At 42.1% G+C, this 23,038-nt stretch overlaps 1 protein-coding gene across 3 annotated transcripts in view; it reads right to left on the bottom strand.

The window, feature by feature from the left end:
* Positions 1 to 23,038, bottom strand: part of dgkg (diacylglycerol kinase, gamma) — a 131,660-nt gene that overhangs the window by 7,417 nt on the left and 101,205 nt on the right. For all 3 annotated transcript variants that reach the window (XM_074694662.1, XM_074694664.1, XM_074694663.1), the window contains 3 exons: positions 20,197 to 20,398; positions 1,994 to 2,114; positions 1,089 to 1,149 (listed from right to left, as the gene is read on the bottom strand). In XM_074694662.1, the coding sequence (XP_074550763.1) occupies positions 1,089 to 1,149; positions 1,994 to 2,114; positions 20,197 to 20,398 (384 nt within the window). The remainder of the gene's footprint in view (positions 1 to 1,088; positions 1,150 to 1,993; positions 2,115 to 20,196; positions 20,399 to 23,038) is intronic.

The following is a 23,038-nucleotide window of genomic DNA, read 5'->3' as shown; positions in this document are numbered from 1 at the left end:
GAGGGCGCTGTTTTACTAATTGTAAAATGCTCAATAAGTACAGGAAAGAAATAAGGAAGAGGTAACAGTGACAAAACACAGAAGAATTATCAAAACTGTTAAAAAGGAGTATTGTTATTAAATCACAGCTACAGTCTGAAAAAAGAGAGGAGGCATGGCTTCCCTTGGCCTCCGGGAGAAAACGCCACTGGCTGTTAATCATGTAAAGATGCTACAGGGGGGCAAACTGAAAGGACCAAGTCTTAAAATCCATTCATGAGCAGCATCACTCCCTTCTTATTGCTCTGTCTGTTGCTCTTATTTGATATGTGTCTGTCAGAACGTGGTCCTGAGACCAGTTTTAAAACCCAAGAGGGACTCCAGTCCTGGCCCTGTCTGCTCCCCGATTCTCTCCATCATGAGGAGGCTTTGTTTGCTTCAATATTTGCACTGCAGCAGCAGCGCAGCGGAAGTGCCAATGCAGGGGGCTCTGGCAGGATGTGGAGGGTTGCCCAGCCAAAAAATGAGTCTGGCTTCAGTTTTACCAAAGCTACACTGTAGATCATGAAGGAACGCTCATCTGGGTTTAGGTGGGATGGAGAGGAGGAGGGTTCTCTTTGTAAACTCAGTCTGAAATAAGAGTGATTATCTTTTTAAATCTACGCATGTGTTGATCGATCAGGACCTTTTTATTTCTATTCTGCTGATTTTACACCTGAGGCGCTTTGATTCGTGTTGGGTTTCAGACTCTATCATGATGCTTTAGACATCACTTTGTTCCACTCTGTTCACCAAATGTCTACCTATAGATTTCTTCTCTAACCCATTAGTCAACAGGTATTTCTGTTATTGAATGGAAGCTCTGGTTAGATAAATAGGGGAGAGCTTTCCTTTTAAATGTCTTGTTTCAGATTTCCTGCTACGCCTGCAGTAAATCACTCCTATGTTCTGTCCTTGAGTGAGATGAAACCTTTATGCCTGGTTATATAATAACAAATCCCAGTAAATGGGAGTCTGTGTGTGACAAAGGACATGTACTGTAAACTGGCTCTCTGGGGTCTGAAGGGGTCCTTCATACGGCTGACGTAACACAGCAGTTTAACTCTTACCGTGCAGGGCGGCTGCATCCAGGGCTCACCGTCGATCTGCATGGGCAGCCGCCGGGATGTCCTGTGAGGGGGAGGAGGGTGGAGGTTAGATCACACACACCTCAGAGGCACGAGAGGCCTGTTCACACTGTCCCAGGACAGGGTCAAACACTGCACCCTTTGTTCCCATGGGACCCATTCCCAGACAAGCCCCCACTCTTTAAACTCACAGAGCCACTGTACACTCACTCACACACACACACACACACACACACACACTGAGTACACACACTCAGAGTTAGTTTAAGACTTTAATGCATGCCTCGGTGGTTGGAGAAACATGGTATGGGAGAACGAGTGTGATGAATGCTCTTTTAATTCTGGTGCAGGGAAATATTCAGGGCTTTGCTGAACTAGTGAGAGAGCAGACTGCAAATGTCACATCTCTGGTTCACTTAATGGCTCACTGTAGGTGTTTAATGGGCTATGTGAGCCACAACAACATCTGCTCTCTAACCACTCACTCTGGTCTGGACCAGAAGCAGGATCTTGAAAAACTGAGTTCAGATTTAAAGGAGTCGTTGGCTCCAGTGTTAAATGTTGAGTGTTTTTGGATCTGGATGGTTTGGTGTTCCCCTTCCTGACTCCACACTCAGATTATTTCCCACACTGTGATTCAGGGTCAGCTCTCTCAGTAGAACATGACATCTATAATTGATGAGGAACAAGCATGTCATTGTATGGACACTGCAGGGATTTCAGCCTTTAACCAACAAAGCACTCCAAAGAATACATTTTTGATCACACATGTGGAGAGAGGGGCATTAATCTTCCAGCTGGCTGAACACCAGAAGAAGAAGGAGAGATCAGGAGGTAAAGGTGGAGGAAGAGACATACGGTGCAGCTGTGAGATGGCGGCCTCTGACCTGATGGTGACGTTGGCGCACTGGGCCAGTCTGCGGCCAGCGCTCTTCAGCCCGGTGTAGATCTGACCCATTTCTATTGCACCTTCAAGGCCCACCACCTCCAGCAGCTGGTCACTGAGGTCTGAACAGGCAAGGGTTAAAAAGGAAGACAAACACAGAGAGAGGCATTGATTATTAATGCCGTCAGGTTTCAACCCACTCAGACACAGAACCAGCAGACAGTTCAGAGTCTGAGACACATTTTAATGCATTTCAATCAAACTCATCCTCTCAACACTTCAGTCCATCATCTCTTTGGTTTGAAGTCAAACTGTTTCCCCAAATCGTCACAGGTTTTAAAATATGGATCATTAGATGGAGATGTGATATTTGTTATTGACAGTGGTATGATCATGAGTGAGCAGAAACACATCTGATAAACTGTGTTTGTGTCATCCTCCCTGATGGATGGAGGACGGGAGAACCACTTTATGACCAGTGTGAAAAGAACAAAGAGCTGAGCAGGCTGACAGACTTCAATGAGGGCTGGCTTATGTTGTATCTTCGGCCTCTGGTGAACTGATGCTGATGTACATTCAGAGTATTTATTCATGTCAACACTTATTTTTAATATATTCATAAAACTATTTGTCTGATTGTCCTTTGCAACTCCCAAAACAAGAGTCGTGCTCATTCTTAACCTCAAGTCTGTACTCTAACTTCTGTATCATGGTACCCTTAAGTGAATGTGTTTTCACTGTTTCTAACACATTTGTGTCTGCTTCAGGTTATCCTTCAGTGCCTCTATTCTTACCTTTCCTTAGGTTTGTTTTAAGGTACCTTTATTTTCTTCCTGACACTTGTTTAGGCCTGTTGTAGAGAATATTCAGTGTCTATCATGAGTAAAGAACTACTGTCTTCCCTTATGAAAGAAAAATATATGTACCAATATATTTTTTGAAATGTATTGTAATATATTGTAATATATTATTTTTCCAATATATTATATATTTGATATACATGGAATAATATATTGAGGGCACATATACAACATATTATATATTCATAAAATATATTGCAATATATTGGAAAATATAAATACTAAATCTCATATATGGGAATATATTACCTAATATATGACATGATATTTTCCAATATGCTGCAATATATTTTTCTTTAGCAAGGGTTGTTGTCTTCCTCTGTCATCTTGAAGTTTGGTGTGTTTTTAGGTACCCTTCTGTACCACAGGAATCTGTATCGATGTACCTTTGAGCATTTTCCATTTAACCCTCAAAATATGAAACTGTTTCCAGGAGGGTTAAAGTTTCAGCTTCTTCTCTTCTAAACCCCATATATGTCTGTTTCTGGGTTCCTTACAGAGTACAGCCCCGTTTCCACAAGGTGGTCTGTTATGAGTGTGGATCAGTAAAGCCTGATCCTGTTTGTGTTTCCCCAGCCAACCGTGTCCTTCATGGTAGAGGCGGTACGTAAGCCGGATGCTGATAGCGGTGTCAGCAACGTAATAGCGTGACGGCATAGCAGCGTGACACAGTGTACCCCGCTAACAAATCCAATGAAGAAGAAAAACTTGACACAGTAAACAAAGAGCAACTGTTTATTACCCCCTTTTCCAAACAAACAGAAAGCTCTCTTCAGGAAGTGGGCTGGAGATTGAAACATGGCAGGGTTATGTCTTGTATTATTGTCTCGGGATGGCCAGCGGAGACGCTGTCACACAGAAGGTGGTGACTCTTTTAACCAATCAACAGACTACAGTGTTTCTAGCTCCACCTTCTGGGGTCAGATGGGTATGTCTGGCACCCTAACTGTAGGGTACCAAAAAGTGGGACGTACAGGTTAGTAATTTGGGGATCTGTCCAAGGAACTGTCCTTTAAACATCTTGTCTCATTCCCTTTTTTAGCACTTTGAAGAACTGTTTTAGGTACAGTCCAGGTAGTCTACAGTATTTTCAACTACCTCTTCAACACTCCTTCATGTCTGTGTGTGTGTGTGTGTGTGTGTGTGTGTGTGTGTGTGTGTGTGTGTGTGTGTGTGTGTGTGTGTGTGTGTGTGTGTGTGTGTGTGTGTGTGTTAAGGTGTCCCAAGTGTCTGTCCTGTTCAAAGTTAGTTAATGTAAAACTGTTTTCTTTGGGTTCAGTCTGTGTCAGGTTTTGGTCTCATGGGGGAACCTGAGTCTCCTGGATCTCCTGTATGAAAACCCTAAACTGGTTGACAGAGTAAGCGCTCTGAAGGCTGCAGTGGACTGTCATAGTTTTCTGGGCTCCCTTCCTCTTCCTCCTCCTCTTTGGCCTCAGGGGAATAACTGAGTTTTGCTGAGGCAGTGAGTAAACTCAGCTCCTCCTCAAACAGAGACAGACTCCAATGATCCTGCGTCTCTGTCACCTGTCCTCAGGTCAAAGTGCGCGGCTCTGACAGTTCATTAACTTTTAGTAACATCTCAGCACCTCCAGGCCTCCATCATGTGAGCACAGCACTCCAAGCGTCCCCTCAAACAGCCTCTCTGTCTGTATTCAGAGATGATTCACTTCTTCAAATGTTGAAGAATGACGAGAGCAACTCCTCCATTAAATCTGCCACTTTCCAAATCCTAAATGCTTTCTACTGATTATATGTTCTCAATGTTAATGCTGCCGACAAAAAGGGCAGAGGAATAAAGCAGAGAGAGTGGATGATACAAAAGTAGGACTTGATTTAATGGCTCCTGCTGTTTGCTTCAGAAAGAGAAAAAGAGAAAGGAAAGAAAGAAGGTTTATGAGAGGAGCTAGTTTGACTGTTCCCCCCAGGGTCCCAATCCTCCATCAACCCCAGACAGGCTGAGACCAGCAGGGCCATGCGCAGAGACCTGGTCTGCAGGTCTGTCTTTTTGCCTGTAAGTGTCTGTGAACAATGTTAATAATTTCCAAAGCTGGCTCACCCGGTTAGCTGTGTTTCAGACTGAAACAGGAAGCTGTGCAGTGTTTTCACTTCACTCAGGAGAGGAACAAATGTTGCGCAAACAGTCTGATGCAACACAGGTGAGATGGTGAGCGTGTGACAAGTCCCGGTCATGTTTAGAGGAACCAGAGTGAAGGAATGGAGGAACTGTAAACATGGAAAAGTTGGTTTGGATGTGGAACGGAAACAGTTCAGACTTTACTTCTGATTAAAGAGGAAGAAACACAAATTTCCTGACATAACTAATCTCCTTCAAACATGTCTTCTTTTAAGACGCATCTCCAAAATGCAATGACACATTCAAAAGCACAGAAATACATTAAAGAGCAACCTGAAAGTGCTTTGTGTATGTCAGGAGCATACAGCGGCACGTGACAACAGAAGAAGCACTCAGGAAGTGAAGTTTGTTCCCATTTCGTTCTGATTCTGCAGCAAATAGACAAGAGCGCGTGACATTTCTTCTTGGTGTCCATCTTTACAGAAGATGAGGCTTTGATGTGAAGGAGTTTGCTGCTGCTGAGTCACTGCCACTCTTTAATATTTCAGACGACAATTCAAAAGAAAATGTCAGAGTGGTGTAAGAAGCAAACATTTTAACATCACTCACAGGCTATCGGGGAGTTTTGCCATCCTCTTAAGAATTAAAAGCTCTGTTCAGATGCATTAGCAGTCGTGTTCCAGAGGACGGGACAAAAAAACACAACTGCTTGTCGTTGGCAACTCAGAAGCATTTAAATGTGCACATTAGTGTAAAAAGGTGAGGAAGGCATTCTGAAATGTTAAAGTTAGTGCTTAATTTAAGTGACGTGATGCAACTGTTTCATGATTTCAGAGGAAGATTTCATCAACTCCGAGACTGCAGAGTTTCATATTCTGTTTGGAAGTTTGTCAGATTAAAAGTCCAAGATTTAAAGTTTCTTTTCTTTCATGGACACAGAAAATGATAGGCAGCACCAATGGAGTGCAAAGGAGGGGGTGTCACCCCGTCGCTTGGCTCAATAGCTTAAAAAAACGCGTTGGAGTGCCCTCTTTAGAGCCAAATGCCTGTGCTAAAGTGCCTTCTTTGGTGCACATATAACCCTGTATTTGCCTTTTTAATTTTTTGCCCCTGTTTGTGTTTGTGTATGCCACTGGGCAGCACAATGTTTCATCTGATCAAAGATCTATATGCTGAGGTTAAAACTTTCCTGTACAGCCACAGTTGCACCTTGAGAGAGTGACTGGGTCACCTGATGGAGGGTGTCTTGTGTCTGCTGCCTTTAGGTGCAACAAAAGAGGATTTTTAAAGATAATTCAGATCTAGACTCATGGACTAAGCCTCTACAGATAATTCCAAAACGTCAAAACCTGCAGTTCCTGGTTTTGTGGCCCCATGCTGACACAGTGACAAACATCTTTGACTTTAAACTGAGTGAAACTTATCTGTGAACGGAGGTTTTTATACACCTTTACCATCTGATACGACGATATTTTTGAAGAGTTCATTTCCGAAAACAGATAAACGCCATTTTGGAAAAAAATGAGCTGATGCTTGTGATTTACTCTTTGTATTGCATTGTTTACAGAGCTGAAATCCATTTTGGTGCAATGCCGATATCTCCTGTTGGAAACCAGATCAAAGCTCATGTTTTGTTGCAGAAACTACTATACGCCACAGCTATTTCTTTTAAAAACTTTTCTTTTTTAAAACAGTCATCTGCTTTTGCAAATGAACTCTTCATTTCTTTTTCCTCACATCTATGTCTGCTTCATTCGTCTGTTTCACTGCTGTACTCTCAGTTTATCATTCTGCATTAAAGAAAGTCTTCATACTGGTTGATCTCAGTCTGAGATAAAGGAGTAAAGAGATCAAACTTTGTGTGAGAAACTGCAGTGTCAGGTTACATATCTCTGTGTTACAAGCAGCCCACTTCACATTACATAAAGTCAATTCACCTGAAAACAGACAACAGACCACCAGGAGCAGCTCCTCAGAGCTTTGACTGAAAAACAAACTGCTGCTGGATCATTCATCGCTTTTTATCTGAAAGAGCTTAAGATTCAGGGAAACACTGATCAGTCCCAAAAAGCCCCGCCCACTCCACTAAAGCTCAGTTCCATGAATTTGACTTAATCTCAGCATCCCAAAGGACAGGAACAGTCCTGATCCCATGCTCCTCACCCTGTGTCAGATCCAGAAATGATGCCTCATCATCAGACATGCTCCTGCAGACACATGCTCTCCATGCACAGTTCCCTCTCTGCTCAGCTTTCCAGGAAATAACCATAACAGGATCGGGGGTAGAGGAGGGGATCAGAGACAGTTAACCTGACAGATGGAGCTAGACGTACAGAGGGATGTATGGGTGAAATAAAGAGTGTGTGAGTCAGTGAATGCCCTAACACGGCCTCAAACCACAGCGTTTGAAGAGATGAACCTCTCTGAGTGTTGACATGTATTATTTTAGGATTTGAAAACAGAACTATTCATATATCCTTGTCCAAAATATAAATATATAAATCCCCCTCCCTCGCACTCCCACCTGAACACCTCTACTTCCTCCTTACACCAAACATGGGCATGCCGCCCTGTCCCAGAGCGAGAGCCTGATGGCAGAGTAGCCCACTGTGCTGGTTCTCACCTTGCCCATGATTCCCGCCTGATCAGATCTGTGTGCTCTGACTCTCAGGCAACCAACACTGTTAGTTCTCAGCGAGGTAGAGCTAAGAATAGAACAGAACAGCCTCTTACATAACAAAGCCATGGTGCATTCTGGGATGGCAGAGCTCTGCCAAGCAGCAGGCAGCGAGGAAATGCTGCGCTGCACTGTTTTCAGCACCGAACAGACGATCCCAAGTCAGGATGCAAAAGCTCAGCGTCATGCACAGAAACATTTCAGTGCTTCACATGTTATTACTACAGAGCATGAACCACACACATGCCCTTACACTCAGGCTTTTTAAAAGGTTCCATCAGTCATCAGAAAGCTGCAGGTTTAGGAAATATGAGGAGAGGAAGGAGGAGGATGTGCAGCAAAGGGCCAAGGCCAGGAGTCAAACCACAAAGTAGATATTCTCATTTATTAAAATCAAGTAATAAATGTTCAAAAATAATAAACCTGAACAACTTATGGATAAAATCTTCTTAAATTTCAAGAAATAAATGCCTGAAAAAACTACTGTTACTGCTATCTCTCTCTGTATATAAACACACACACACACACACACACACACACACACACACACACACACACACACACACACACACACACACACACACACACACACACACACACACACACACACACACACACACGTACACACAGATAGATAGATATGGATATATGAAAAGAAGATTTGATTCTTGTCGTTCTATTTTTTCTGCTCCAAAACAGCAAATACAAACATTTTCAAGGTCTCACTAAAATTACATCACCTTTATCCAACACACATGAGACGTGAATCTCTTTCAAGAGGAAAAACCAGGAACCAGAGAACTTATTGATTTTAAAACAACAAACCAAAGATTTTAGCAAACCTCGCAAAGGAAAATGTTCATCAATTCAATATTCTTAGGATTATCTTTAATCACAAACATTTACAGCTCATCATTTAAAACATGTTCTGTTTTAATTCTAATGAGGGGACCTGTCAGTCAGCTCCTGTAGAAGTTAGCAGCACATTAGAGACACAGACTATCTGTGAGACATCCTTTAAGTGTTAAATTTAGTGATGAGTTATTTTCACTGCAATCACACACAGACAGATGAATTATAAACCACAGAGGAGCAGCTTCATTCTGCATCAGTCTGTGCTGTTGCTGCTATAATTATAAAGCTGAATATTTGTGTATCCTTTCTCTGCCCACTCACCCTCCTCTCCTCCTCCACCTCCTCCTCCTCCTCCTCCTCCTCCTCAGCCTGTTATTGTCTCAGGGTGGCCAGAGCCATGGCAGATGGTCAAGAGGAACTGCAGCTCACCTTGCCAGCTCCGGCTGAGGTAAAGGTACAGGGGGAGAGCACTTGGACTCTTGACAGAGAACACTATGTTACTACGATATGGCACACACACACACACACACACACACACACACACACACACACACACACACACACACACACACACACACACACACACACACACACTCGCTCACTGAGTTTCACAGCTGTTTTTCTGTCAGTTTGCTGCAGAAACATTGACAGGAAGGAGCATGCTATTCTGTTTTTAAAATGCTTCCTATCCTGTCAGCAGTATTTAGCCTCTCTCAGCGTCCCTCATTTGTCATTCATTAACTTTGAGTAAATGTATCACTGGAAGGTCGTACTCTCTCCCACCATCTACTCAGCAGCTTCGCGGGAGAACTATTTCCAGCCTCCCGGCCCAGCTGGAGGGGTGAATCAGAGTAATCATAGTCTGCTGCTTGTGTTGTCTGAGAACAAAACAATATGCTCAACATAGACACCTTTATAGAGTCTCAGCTTGATGAGTGGGGGGGATGAGAGGAGTAGTAGGGGGTATGATGGATGGATGGCTGGATGGATGGATGGAAGGAGGAGAGACCTGAACACACCTGAAAAAGCAGGTCTAAAGAAATGAAGAGCAGTGTTCTGTCAGAGATGAGCCACTTCTTTAAAACCACAGTCCATCATTACTCATCAGAGCTATAAACAGCTCCTACTCTGTTAATGATTTAGGAGGAGAAGTAATCAGTCAGCGTGGAGCTGTAGAGGGTGCTTTCCACCCAAACAGGAGCCTGCGGCTTAATTTGACACAACACAGGGAACCTCACTTAGTCCACACACGTATAAAGGGTTGACAGACCAACCTGACTATGATGCACGCTTCAAGAGGTGATGGTAAACTCATCAGGCTGCAGACCAAGGTTTGCATCTCATCCCCTAATGCTGCCTAATTCACAAAAGAAGCAGTCAAATGGGAAAAGACACAACTTTGAAGGGGACATATCATCCTTGTTTCTCCTTTTCACTATGCCAGACTAGGATGCCTGTAGAGCATTTCTGCCCTCAGTACAAGTCATTTAGTTCCTTCATTTCCCCACAATAGCGTTCTCATAACCTCATTTTAGGCCATTCTGAAGATCTCGTTGAAACTCTCCTTTCCCAGAATGACCTCCAGTAACCTCGCAATGTCACAGCCCTTTGTGCTCTGATTGGTCAGTTCTATCAGAGGGGCGGAGGGTTAGAGCCAGGGGGTGGTTTTTGCAGCATGGCAGTATTTACAAAATCGCCATATTGAATAGAGCAGACCGAGCGAGTTTGCTGTTTGCCAAAACTTCACCGTAAGGCATTGATAGCTCTAATAAAATGGCAGAGTGTAGGATACGTCCTTTTGTATTGGACCCCGAGTCAGACCCGGACGGTTCTGCAGCTCAGGAGGAAGAAAATCCACCTGGACACAGATCATCTCAGGATGCTTCAGTGTGGTGAGTCAAACCGGTACTGTAACATGTATAGTTTATACGTGGAAATATAGGCAGACTTCACCAAAAAACTATTTCTATAACAGGGCTCCATCCTGCTCCTTCACTTTTCTCTGTCTGTTTTATCCATCATGCTGAAAGTGTAGTCTAAAGATCGCCTCTACTGTCAGTTCCTCACTGTGTTATTACTGCAGCATTATTGTGGTCCAGGTTCACAGTGCATGTCAGAACAAGCATGCAAATATCACTGTCTCACAAGTATTACACCATCTGCTAAAACTAGTGTTTTAACTGCTAATTCACCATGTAAAGCCGAGCTGCTCAGCAGAGCAGAGTCCCTGCATCCACCACTCAGTCAAGTTAGCCAGAGCTGGTAGGGAGCTGTATTTATACTCAGCTCTTGGTGGGTGTATCCCTCGGTGACTAACTGACATCACAGAGGAGGAGCTGCTTATCAGATTACTCCAATAAAAAGAGAGGATCCTCGTGTCATCACAACGGTTGAAATCTTGCGGCCATCTGGCAATGACCTATTTTCAGAGGCATCAAATCTCGCTCTAGGATATCAGAAAAAATACAATATCTCATTTTTTGAAAATTCAGGGGGTGTAAGGTCTTGTTTTCAAATGTATTATATTATAAGTAAGTATTAAATCAGGCATCAGCATGATATGTCCCCTTTAAAACACTCATGTCAGAGGAGTTAACCAGGAGTATCTCTCTGTGAATCTACTCTGTCACAGTTTCAGTCTTCAGAGTTTGCCTCAGTTAAACAGAAACTGTCCTGTGACATGTAACCGCTGTCCTGTAAATAATCCTGCCCTCACATCATTCCCACGTTCACTCCCCCGCTATGTACGTGCTTGCTTCTCTTTATTTATGTGCATCCTTTCCAGCAAATCCACAGCAGGAAGCAGAGGAAATGTGATCCAGGAGCAGAGGAAATAAGCAGGGCAGGGGAGAGATGGTGCAGAGATAAAAGTTGAGCAGGAGTGTGGTGAAGGGATGGGGTGACAGCGGGGCTTCGTACAGGAATCCTCTTCCTGTCAGCAGCTCGGGCACTCAGCTCTGGGTCTCTGTGACTGTTTTAAGTCTTTAAGCAGACAACAAGACCAAACTCCTGACCCTGAGCAACCTTCAAACTTGCTGGTTCACTTTTTACCTTGACCACAGAATATTTGAAAACTAAACTTTGATTATATCCGTCAAAGTTTTTAAAGTAAATCTTATCTTGATGTCAGTGTATCAGTCAGCTGTTTCTTAACATAATCAGAGTTTTACAGCACGCTGACTGTTTCCTGTTTGACTTTAAGAGCCCATAGTTGATCAAAGAAGAGCTGATATGCAGTAACAGAGGTGAGCATGCTTGGAGGAGATGGAGGTACCAACAGGGAGCAGTCAGGTAAGGGTTATGATGCTAGATCAGTCAGTAAGAGCAAGCTCCCCTCTGAAACAGGATGAGCTCAGACTTCTCGGATGCCCAGTTAGATTAAAAAAAAAAAAAAAAAAAATTACTTTTTTCAATCTGCCAATTAAATAAATTCTTAGAGGGCAGGAACACAGCCCAGGGCTTAAGTTCAGGGTCTAAACTGTGTCTGGTGATGTCTACGGAAAGCCAGCAGGTTCATTAAGGTGATGTGTAAATTATACAGACTTTAACCCTGATCCGTAAACAGACAAATCAGGGGGGAACCCTCTGGGCCTTCAAGGTATTCAGTGAAGGCCTAATAAAAGATATTGAAAGAATTTTTGTACTCCTAAATAATTATTTCATTTTGTTTTATTTTGTTTTTATTTATTTATTTTACTCAATGAAATCATAGCAATGAGTTTTATATTATTTTTATATACTTGTCCTGGCAAACAGTGGGTTAATATAACTAAATGGAAAATGGACCAATCACAATTTTCCTTTTGATGGTATCTGGGTAAATCAGTGACACCTTCTGGCAGGCAGGGCCTTCAGTAACTGTAACCAATGCCTGTGTAACTCAAGCAAATGTGGACACAATTTGACAATGACAGCTGTCTTAGCCAATCATATTTTGTTAAGTTGTGGACGGGATCATTTCCTGTCATCTTCCGGGTATTCGCGAATACTTAATGAATAAGCGCCTGACTGTAGCTGTGAGTGCGTGAGGAGAAAAGAGAAGATCTAGTTGGCAGAACGTGAAGAGAAATGGCGGAAAGTAACGGAGAAGACTGTGTGGTTGCTGGATTACTTGAAACTCCGTTTTCAAGGCTGTCTTTTCAAGAAAAGCTTGAAATTGTGCTGAAAGCTCGCCAGCTCCAACCTGGTCTATCCTCAGCGCAGGGCAGAGCGCACCCTCCGCAGCTGTAATTTGGTGACAGGCGCACATGTGCGCACATGTCAACAAAGCCTCAGAGGCAGGTTTCCAGAGTGTCAGGCACATTTTAATGCAGTAAACAATCACAGCAATCACTATTTAATGTAACTGTCTGAACCAGCATATACATTTATATCTATATTAACTGTCCCGTCACATCTGATGTCAGATTAAAGCCGTTTGTCATAATGGAAAGTTAACCTGACGGCAGCTGGAAGTTTGATGCACATCTTACAATTAAACAATAAACAGCCTTAACATCTGATACTGAGTATATATCTGGTTCTCTCATTTCATTTAATTCAAAGAAAAGAGGGAGAGAAAAGACAAAGAAAAAAGAGACAAAATGAATGTATGTTACTCTGGATGTACCTGTGATTTCCCATATTCCTCTATTTTAGTCTTTATTTTTAACCTGATCTAAAAAGATGGAGTACATTATTGTAAGGAGGATGAGGAGGAGACACTGGGAGAGTATACAGTATATCACTAAAGGTACGCACGATTTAAGCACAAATTTGTGCATATGCACTGTTCATGAATGAGGCCCATTGTGAGCATAGTGATTGATTTTAAGTTGTTTTTTTTTTTTTATTTTATATCTTAATTTTTTAAATGTTTGAAGTTGTGTTAGGTGTTGCAGTGTTCAGGCACATGATACATTTGTAATCCTGCAAAAATATCAATATACTGAACTTCCATGTCACATGATTCTGGCTATTGTTTTTATTTCTTTGTTTGATTGTTTATTGCCACGAGTGGTCCCATGGTCCTACTGAAGGCTGGGGCCACGGTTCGCCACTGAGACGAATGAGCTTTCCTCTCTTTTATTTCAATAGCTCTAGTAAGACACCAAGAAGAAATAACAACAACCGCCTCACCAACCATCATCTCCCACAATGTACAGGACGCAAGGAAGAATGTGATCAGTGATGGTATCATCATTTGAAAAGCTCGTAAGAGAGGAGAAATAGACCTTTACCAGCAGCCTGAGGGGCAGCTTTGGCTTCAGAGCTTCTAGAGGATATTTGAGGAACTGCACTATTTGCACTTACACTTCTTTATCACAATATAATGCCACCATGATCAATTACAAAGCAGCGGCACTGTAGAAACATTACCTTAATTTACTTTAATTTAACTTTAAAGAGCCACAGCTTACGAAACAAAATTCATGCTGGATTAGAGACGGCTGCAGCTCAGACCATAAACTTATTCAAATGATAACATCTGAGCTAAATAACATGAGGAAAAAGCTCCATTTACTTTAAACCTGTTTTTCCTACAAGTGGAGTCGCCCCTTGCTGGCCATGAAAAGAATGTCGAGTCTCACACACACACACACACACACACACACACACACACACACACACACACACACACACACACACACACACACACACACACACACACACACACACACACACACACACACACGTGTTGTTTACAGCTGGAGTGTGTACAGTTGGTGCAGTTTCTTGTTTGGGCCATATAAACATGGATGGAGCGTTCCAGCTCTTTAATGTTTAACTTAAACCTCGTCTAATGAGGCTCATTTCTGCTCTCAGTTTTGGATTTCTCAGAGCCCCTCTTCCAGTGTAAAGACTTTTGTTCAAACTGGGTGCTGTTACACAACACGCTGTATTAAAATTACACATTATTCTGGACTGTCTCTGTGTGTCTGTCTCAGCTGTCACTTCTGTCTGCGCAGAACAAAAAGCAGAGCAGAAACACAGTGACTCAGAGGACTGAAGTTTCATCACTGAGGTCAGAAATGCCCGTGGCGTCTTTCACTCATTCCGGGTTACTCCGGCTGATTGCATTATCTGCAGCAAATGGATTTAAGAGCTTTAGTTTATAGCGCCAGAGAAAGCAGCTGCCATAAACAATTAGAGGTATGATACACATGCAGGCACACACACACACACTGTGCAGGCTGTGCATGTAGACACACAGTTTCTGTCTGAAACTGGAGCACTTGTCTCTAAGCTGGAATTCTAAATAGCATTAGCCGGAGAGGCTAATTTAATAACGATTAAATCCTGAGGGACGACACTGGAGAGCGCAGATTCCACCACACACGTCACAACGCACACAAAGGAACAATCACTCAGAATTCTACTGCACAGGTTTGCACCTGTCCTCCACAGGTTCCAGCCTGAGCCTTCCTGTCCCTACTGCTGCTCTCATCAAGAGACCTCCACTCATTCATGTGACTTAAAAGCTTTAAGATATTACAAAGACTTCTCAAAATCTGCCCCTTAATCTCAACGTCTTTTCCATCTATTCTTCTCATATTCTTGTCACCAAACAGTGAACGACGAGCAGCGAATCGGCAGCATCGTCACCCGGCAGCCATCTTGGGACAGGGGACTGCTCTAGTGCACTGTACTGTAGTCGGAGGCAAGGTGGATGCTTCACACACTTAAACACTCGTTACTCGCTGAATTCTTGACAGATTTAAATATATTTTCAGTAATTTAAACCTGAAAAACAAAATACTTATTGAACGGTTAATAACCTTAAATTTTCAAAGTATTTTTTCTGTTTTCAAAAATAGCAAACAAAACTGTAAAACTACAGAAATTATCTGTAAAATGACATCCTGGGTGTTTTTTGAGTATTTTGCCAATAATGACACACTATGATTATTTCTCATCTTTTAATGGAAAAAGCTGTACCCCATAGCCTCCTCACTCATGGCTGCAATAATAGTTACGCTTCACTGTAAAAAAAAAAAAAAAAAAAAAAAAAAAAAGGAAGAAAAAACTGTCCACGGAGCAGACCATGTATCCAGCGATTTTTACAGTGTGTTTTGTATTTAATAAACAAGATGTGTTGATGGTCTTTGCTCTGTTGGTCAATTAAAAAAACGAAAACAAACAGTGTAATTACACAGCTGGTCCATGCAGTGTTGCACAGGCAGCCTGTTCCCTCAGCCCAATACCTTAATGTACAGCAGAGTCTTATATCCACTGTGTTCCCTCCTCACTCACGCTTACAAAATACCATCATAACAAATGATAATAACTTTGCTGTAAAATAACTTTATTTTTCAGCAGAACTCTTTGCATTGTCACTACATTGAAAGTGTTTGATCTTAATAATTTAGGAAAAATCTGTTAACTACTAGTATTTTTCTCTAAAATTACATATTAATACTGTAAATCTGCAGACACTGATCTTTAGTTTTATGTACCGAGTTAGTTTTTATACATTATTCATTTGTTATTGTACATGGGAAAAATATAGTTTTTATGGTAAATTACTGTAGATTGATTTGACTGTTTCCTAAAATTAATAATTCATACCAAATACACAAATTGCTTTAATTTAACTTTAAAGTCCCATGCCCCCTCTAGCACCCTTGCAAGGGTACAGAGCTGGTCCAGAGTTCCACGGCCAGGATGAAAACCAAATTGTTACTCTTGAACCCAAGGTTCGACCAACCGTCAGACCCTTCTCTCCAGCACCCTGGAGTAGACCTTACCAGGAAGGCCGAGGAGTGTGATCCCCCTGTAGTTGGAACGCACCCTCTGGTCTCCCTTCTTAAAAAGGGGAACCACCACCCCAGTATGCCAATCCAAAGCCACTGTCCCTGATGTCCATGCGATGTTGCAGAGACGTGTTAGCCAAGACAGCTCTACAACATCCAGAGCCTTAAGGTACCTCAGGACGGATCTCATCCACCCCCCGCAGCTCAATATAACTTAGTTTCAACTATTGTGTGTACTTAAATTTACATTCTCCACTTAAACATCTGTAACAATGCAAGTTGAGTGTTAAGTGTTTGTATGAAACACTGCATCTGACTTCAGTTATTTCAAACACAATCAAACAGAAGAGTTGTTTTTAATCAAATAGTGATCTATGTAGAATATTGCAATACATCACAATATTGTGATATCGTGATGTTATCGTATCAGGGCCAAGTATCGTGATTCGAATCGTATCGTGAGGTTCTTGCTGATACTCACCCCTACTTTAATTTTTGCGTTTCCTTCTTTCTTGTTTTGTACTCACCTGCATTCTGTTTGTAACTACGTTAGTCACAGACCTTACAGCTCTATTAAACATACAAACGCAAACCCTGCCTGTGTGTGGGACAGTGAAGAGCCATCAGAGCTGTTTGATTATGGACATCTGTCCGTACAAAGGCTGGTGTCTTTTTTCAGCTCAGCCAGAGAAACAGGATCAGGGTAATCTCTTCACGTGAGGACAGCGTGTTGGTCTTTAGTTTTTAAAGACGCTGCTTTAAGGATTACGGCTCGGATTCAGGTCGAGAGAATTACAACATGAATGGAGTCAATGGCTGCATGGGCTTTCACACACACACACACACACACACACACACACACACACACACACACACACACACACACACACACACACACACACACACACACACACACACACACACACACACTCAGGGACACAAAGTTGTGTGTAGAGGACTACAGGGTCAGGTAAATGAGAAGCTTCATATCACAGAGAAAGAATACATTTTTCACAGCTGTTAATCACCACTTGACATGATTAAATCATTAGAAAGTTAAAGTCTAATTAACTTAAAACACTGAAAGTACATGGTTTGGTTTAGGTAGAGGGGGTGACTTTGATACAGACTTTATGCTGCACCTCAAATTGAAGAACCTTCCAGACAGAAAGTCCTGAAGAAAGATTTTAAGACAATTAGTGGCAGTCAAACACAGCAAAGCTTAATTAACCAATCAATTAACATCAAGCTAATCATAGAACAGGCTGAGCAGCCAATCGGAGCACAGTAGGCGGGTCTTATTGGAAGAGGAAAATGCACAGAGGACAGAGTTTTCACGTCTGACCTCTGTCAGCTTGGACCAATCACAGATGCTCAGTTGATGTAGGAGTATAACTGACAGATAACAGAGATAACAGAGATTACTGCTGCTGAGATGGATCATCTGGGTCTGGCATAAGACTCTGCATCAAAGGATTGGAGGGTTAAAAAATTCTTTGATCAAATGGTCAAAGTCAAACACTGATTAATTTCCCACAAACAGAGTTAACAGGAGAGTGCGCTGCGAAATCTGGAATCTAAACAGGTGTTCATGTCTCATTTCTACAGAGGACTGTTTTATCTTCTTATCAGACTCAACATGAGCCACATTCACCTGACAAGTCCAGAAAAATGTCTGATTTAAAGAACTAAAAATGTCTTGCTTGATATAAAAACATAGTTTTAACCAAAACATGTACATCTTTAAGGGTTCCTCCCGAAATTTGCCTCAGCTTTGTAAAAAAAAAGTCCTGAACTGTAATAAATGTGCAGGAAAGTCTAAAGATGACCCAGTGTTTAAACAAGCATTGGTCTGATCCTGGAAGCAGCTGCAGCTCCGTTCCTCTGATTAGCTGAGGAATTCTGATCACAAGGTTTAAAAAGTGAAATCTGAGTGCATGCTCAGAGAAACCATCAGTGATGGAGCGTCTGATGGTGTAAGGCTGAAAAAGGAGCTTATGTAAGTGGTGAAGAAACGCTGATAGGAACATGTTAATGAAGACAGAAGCATGATTAAACCAGAATATTAGACTCTCAGAGACTCGGACAAGATCAGAGACGCTCTCCTCTTGGGGCACTTTTAAAAAAAACAATTTGATAAATGTTTCTACAGCTTGATGGAAGGAGTCTGTATGAGAAAGATGCAGATGGAGGAATGCTGGTGAAGAGGATGGAGAGATGGAGCAGACTTCAGAGGGTTGACGGAGCATTCAGGCATACAAATACACAAAGACAGACAGTCTCCTCTCAAAACACGTCTGGTGCCTGCCAGAGAGTCCGGATCCCAGTCCAACATTTACATATCCTACTGTGATTCATTGTTCTTTCTCAGACTGCAGTTTGAGTCTGCACCTCCCTGTTTGTGTAACCTAACTCTGGCTCTTTCTCTGAGTTAGGAAGGATTCTGATGGTGTTGTCCATGTTTGATCTTCTTGCAGAAAACCTTTAGGGTTCACAGTTACCGTCTGTGCCATACTTCAAGGGTTAATGGACTTGGAGTTCAGCATCACAAGCTGCCGCCTCTCCCTAATATTTCCTTGCTGCTCCTTACATGAATCCTAACCTGTTTGTGAAGCTTTCCTCCAAGCCTGGAGGGGAAAGTCCACAGCAGAGTCTTTGTAAATGTCTTGGTATGGTCTGTGTTCACACACAAAGCCAACCCTTCAAGCCGTGGGAAGCATTCAGACCCATCCATCCCTCAGATTCAGCTTTTTAACGTCTATGAACACAAAGACTTCATCTCTGAACCGGTCAGAAAAGGCAAAGAGATGGATGTGAGTTATCTTTGCTTCTTCCAGCTCCACTTTCTCTCTCCTTCCATCTCTCCATCCATTCATCTGTATGTCTATCCATCCGTCCATCCATCCATCCGTCTGCCTTTCTCGCCTCCTGTCGGTGCCTCAGCACAGCCATTAAATCTCCATGGCAACAAGGTTTAGAGATGTGAAGAGCGAGGGAGACGGGAGGAGAACGAATGAGAGGAAACCTTGATGAAAGCGCAGAGTGGGTTCTTCTTTTCATGTTTGTGGACTTAAAATGCTCAACTCATAGACAGACGGATGATACTCAGGCTGTCTGAATAACCAGCAGAGAAGAAAATGACGTGTCAAGGTAAAACCAACAAGTTAAAGAGCATTACAGGAGGAACTTTTCATCTATATGTTGGACACAGCTTTACATAAAAAGACTTCTCTCTTTACGTTTGTACAGCTTTTGAACATTCAATCTTTATCCGTTACAAACAGATGTTAAACTTCTATCATCTGATTGATTAAATCATCAGATGTCCCCCTGAGTCTTTGACCCTGACAGATCAAATATCATTAGAGTTATGATGATTAACATTTAACAATGTGGCAATATTAACTGTTAATAAAGAAAGTTTCTCCAGTTTCTGCTCCTCCTCCTGACAAAGCTTCAGACCCCAGGATTCCATTTTGACTGTTTCAGGATGAAATCTCCTCCAGAGCTAACTAAACTGATCTTTGACAACACAGAAACACACTCACACCCTCAGGGACACACACACACACACACACACACACACACACACACACACACACACACACACACACACACACACACACACGACACACACTGATTCTCGGTTAGAGATTTGCATGTGGTTTTTTGTTTTGAAAGTACCTCGATGCTCTATACATGTGATGTCTCACTTCCTATCGGGCTTGATGTACAGGCCGATGAGCCTGACTCTGTTCCTCCAGCTCGACCTGAGTGCTCCAACTTTGAAACTGAGTCCTTACTGAGGTCAAAGAGCTCATCAATCAAACTGGGGCTGGGTCAGGACCTGTTGTGAGGATCACAGGCCCACAGAGCTTCAGGCAAAGCAGAGAGGTTGGGTCAAGTTGTCCTGATGGTTAAAATACCATGAGGCTGATTTTCAGCATCCCACCCTGTTCAGTCCTGGAGACCTGCTCAGTTCCTGGCTCCAGTGTAGAAACTCACCTTGGACGCAAAACTTGAGCTCCTTGGCGTCAGTGACCGTGCTGGATGGCACCATGTAAGGAACCTTCTTGCTCATGCGGTTGTAGTTCCTCCTTTTCTTCGACTCGCCCCATAAGTTGGAGCCGCCATGCATGCTGGGAATGTTTAGGACAGCAATGCCCTCTAAGGAGGTGTTACTGAGGTCAAGGATGATCCCGTCGCACTGAGGAGGAGAAGAAGAGAGATGGTTAGAGTAATGACACAAAAAGATCTCTTTGTGCATGGTTGTGCTGTTTATTGGCTGACAAAGATGCAAAATAGAATAAATCCCTGTACAAGAGCTGAATCTGCACAGAGCCCAACCACGGCCGTAACCAGCTATGATGTCACCGAGGTCCGGACCTCGGTGAAAATTTCCGAGAAAAAAAAGAAGTTAAAACGAGCCCCAATCGGCGCATCAAACATATAAACACAGGAGAGCTTTTATTTAGAAACCGCGGCATGCAGGAAGGTATCTGACGAAGTCTGTAATCGCAGTGACTTTGAACGCGCTTGACAGGAAGCAGAGAACGACACCGTGAGGTGAGTGACAGATTCTTTATTATTTACGAACAAGCAGCCCGCTGTACATGAAGCCAGACCTTCGGGTGTTTTTGACCAACATGATCTGACAGTGTCTTGTAAACCTTCATGCAGACAGGTCCGTTATTTTCGGTCTGTGCATATACAGCAGTATATCACTCTTTAGAAAGAGGAGGAGGAAGCCGGGGGTTTGATCAGAGGTCCAAACCCGCAGAATATTTCAGCAGGATTTAATTCATCTCATTTTATCCCATGGTCTGTGTGAACACTGATTCAGACTGAGTTTAAACCTACTTTAAACTGGTAAAAGACGTTCCGGTTAAATTGCCTGATGACAGTTCCCCCCGATGCCAGTTTAAAGTGCTGGACTGGCATAACAGTTAGGTAACCATGGCAACATACTCAAAGCATACAGTTCAAAAAGTTAAAGCTCACTAGTTAAAACATAGTTTATTGTATGTTGACAATACTGATTTAGTTTGCATTTCCATTTTTTCTATCAAATGTGGAATTTTCTGGACTGCTTTTATGACGAGAACTGACTGTCCCAGTTTTTTTTTTAAAAAACATATTTTTTTGTTTACAAAACATGTCAAAAAGGTGAGAGAATCTGCTAAGAGTTTCTGGCTTTAAAACAACCAATAATGCTGTAAATAAAAGAATCAGTGGATGTCATTGACTGGCCTGTACCAATATAACACCGAACTTTACGTTTTATATATATTTTTTTTCTAAAAAATGTATTGTTTATTTACATATTTACTATTATGGGTTAAATGTGCATCGATTACATTTACAGATCACATCACAGCAAAGTAATGTGGGCCTTTACTATTTTTTTAAGTGTGTATCTATGCAGATAGATAGATAGATAGATAGATAGATAGATAGATAGATAGATAGATAGATAGATAGATAGATAGATAGATAGATAGATAGATAGATAGATAGATAGATAGATAGATAGATAGATAGAGATGTAAGTTGCAAAAAAATGGAATCCTTCTTTCTAAATGATCCTAAAATGAAGCATAATCTATAGGGTCTAATCAACCTCCTTGACCCCCCTCCACTTGGCAGTGTTTCTGTTATTTTAGGTGACATTTTGGTGTGAATTGTGCAAAAACTGATAAAAAGGGATTTTTCCCCTCTCATCTCAATGTCTCTCAAAGAGAATAGGTTTCTAAAGTCTTAACAACCGAAAATCTCTCTCTTCCTCTTTTGCTCAAATGTCCATTACTGTTACGCTGAAAACCCAAAGTAAACTTCCATCATTTCACACTGTATGATTATATGCAGTCTAATATAAAGGAACTTTTAGCTACTACTGGTCAAAACTGATTTTATAACACGAGTTTGTGTGCGTGGGTTAGGGTGTGGGTGTGGGTTGGGGGGTCAAGGTCTGGACCTCACCAATTTTGAAACCCTGGTTACGGTCCTGAGCCCAACACTAGGTGGTTACTTCACTCTGTACTTAATGTCAAAAACAAAACATTGGCAAGTGATCCACAGTTTGGTCCACATGAACTGCTGTTTTGCAGACTGTGTTGAGAGTTTTATACATGACTTCAGTTTCAACCAATGAATGTTTACATTTAAAAAACAAATTGTAAAGGAGAGCTCACAGTGAATAAGAAAAACCAAATATTTAAAACTGGTGAATCACCTGGACAGCAGCAAGGTGTGCAGCAGTGTGACACAGCAAAAAGGACAGCTGGCTTAAAGTCAGGACAAACTAAATGATATTAAAAGATATAAAGTCACAGCATTTGGCTCTTTCTTTGAATGAACTGAAGTCCAGCTGCTCTGGTTTCAAATCATCAGATAATCAGAGAGAGTTAGAAACTGCTGTGACCCAGAAAACAAACACGGCTGCTTCAGGCTGACTTCACCACACGCCCACAGCCAGCAGAGAAAAAACAGAGGAACCATCACGACCCATGTGTGGAAAACTCCACAACGTGTGTGTGTGTGTGTGTGTGTGTGTGTGTGTGTGTGTGTGTGTGTGTGTGTGTGTGTGTGTGTGTGTGTGTGTGTGTGTGTGGATCATCCTACAGAAACAGCAGAGCTCCTGGAGGAAAGACTTCAGTTTACACATTTCACACTTTCGCAACATTTAGGCTGTTTGAGTGTGTACTAACAATAAGCCATACATCACCAGACAATTGAAGGACTGTGTGAACCTGAAAAGAATGGCTTTTAGACATCATGATAGAATGGGTTTCAAAACCATACAAAAACAACTTAATCAACTGCTGAAAGATGCAAGACAAAAAAAAGC

The sequence above is a fragment of the Halichoeres trimaculatus genome, unplaced genomic scaffold (genome assembly GCF_033239565.1).
Source record: "Halichoeres trimaculatus isolate MK-OKI-2021-1 unplaced genomic scaffold, fHalTri1.1 fHalTri1_scaffold_19, whole genome shotgun sequence".
Classification (NCBI taxonomy): Eukaryota; Metazoa; Chordata; class Actinopteri; order Labriformes; family Labridae; genus Halichoeres; species Halichoeres trimaculatus.
Note: the sequence above shows the minus strand (reverse complement) of the source record. Positions and strands in the feature narration are given on the sequence as shown.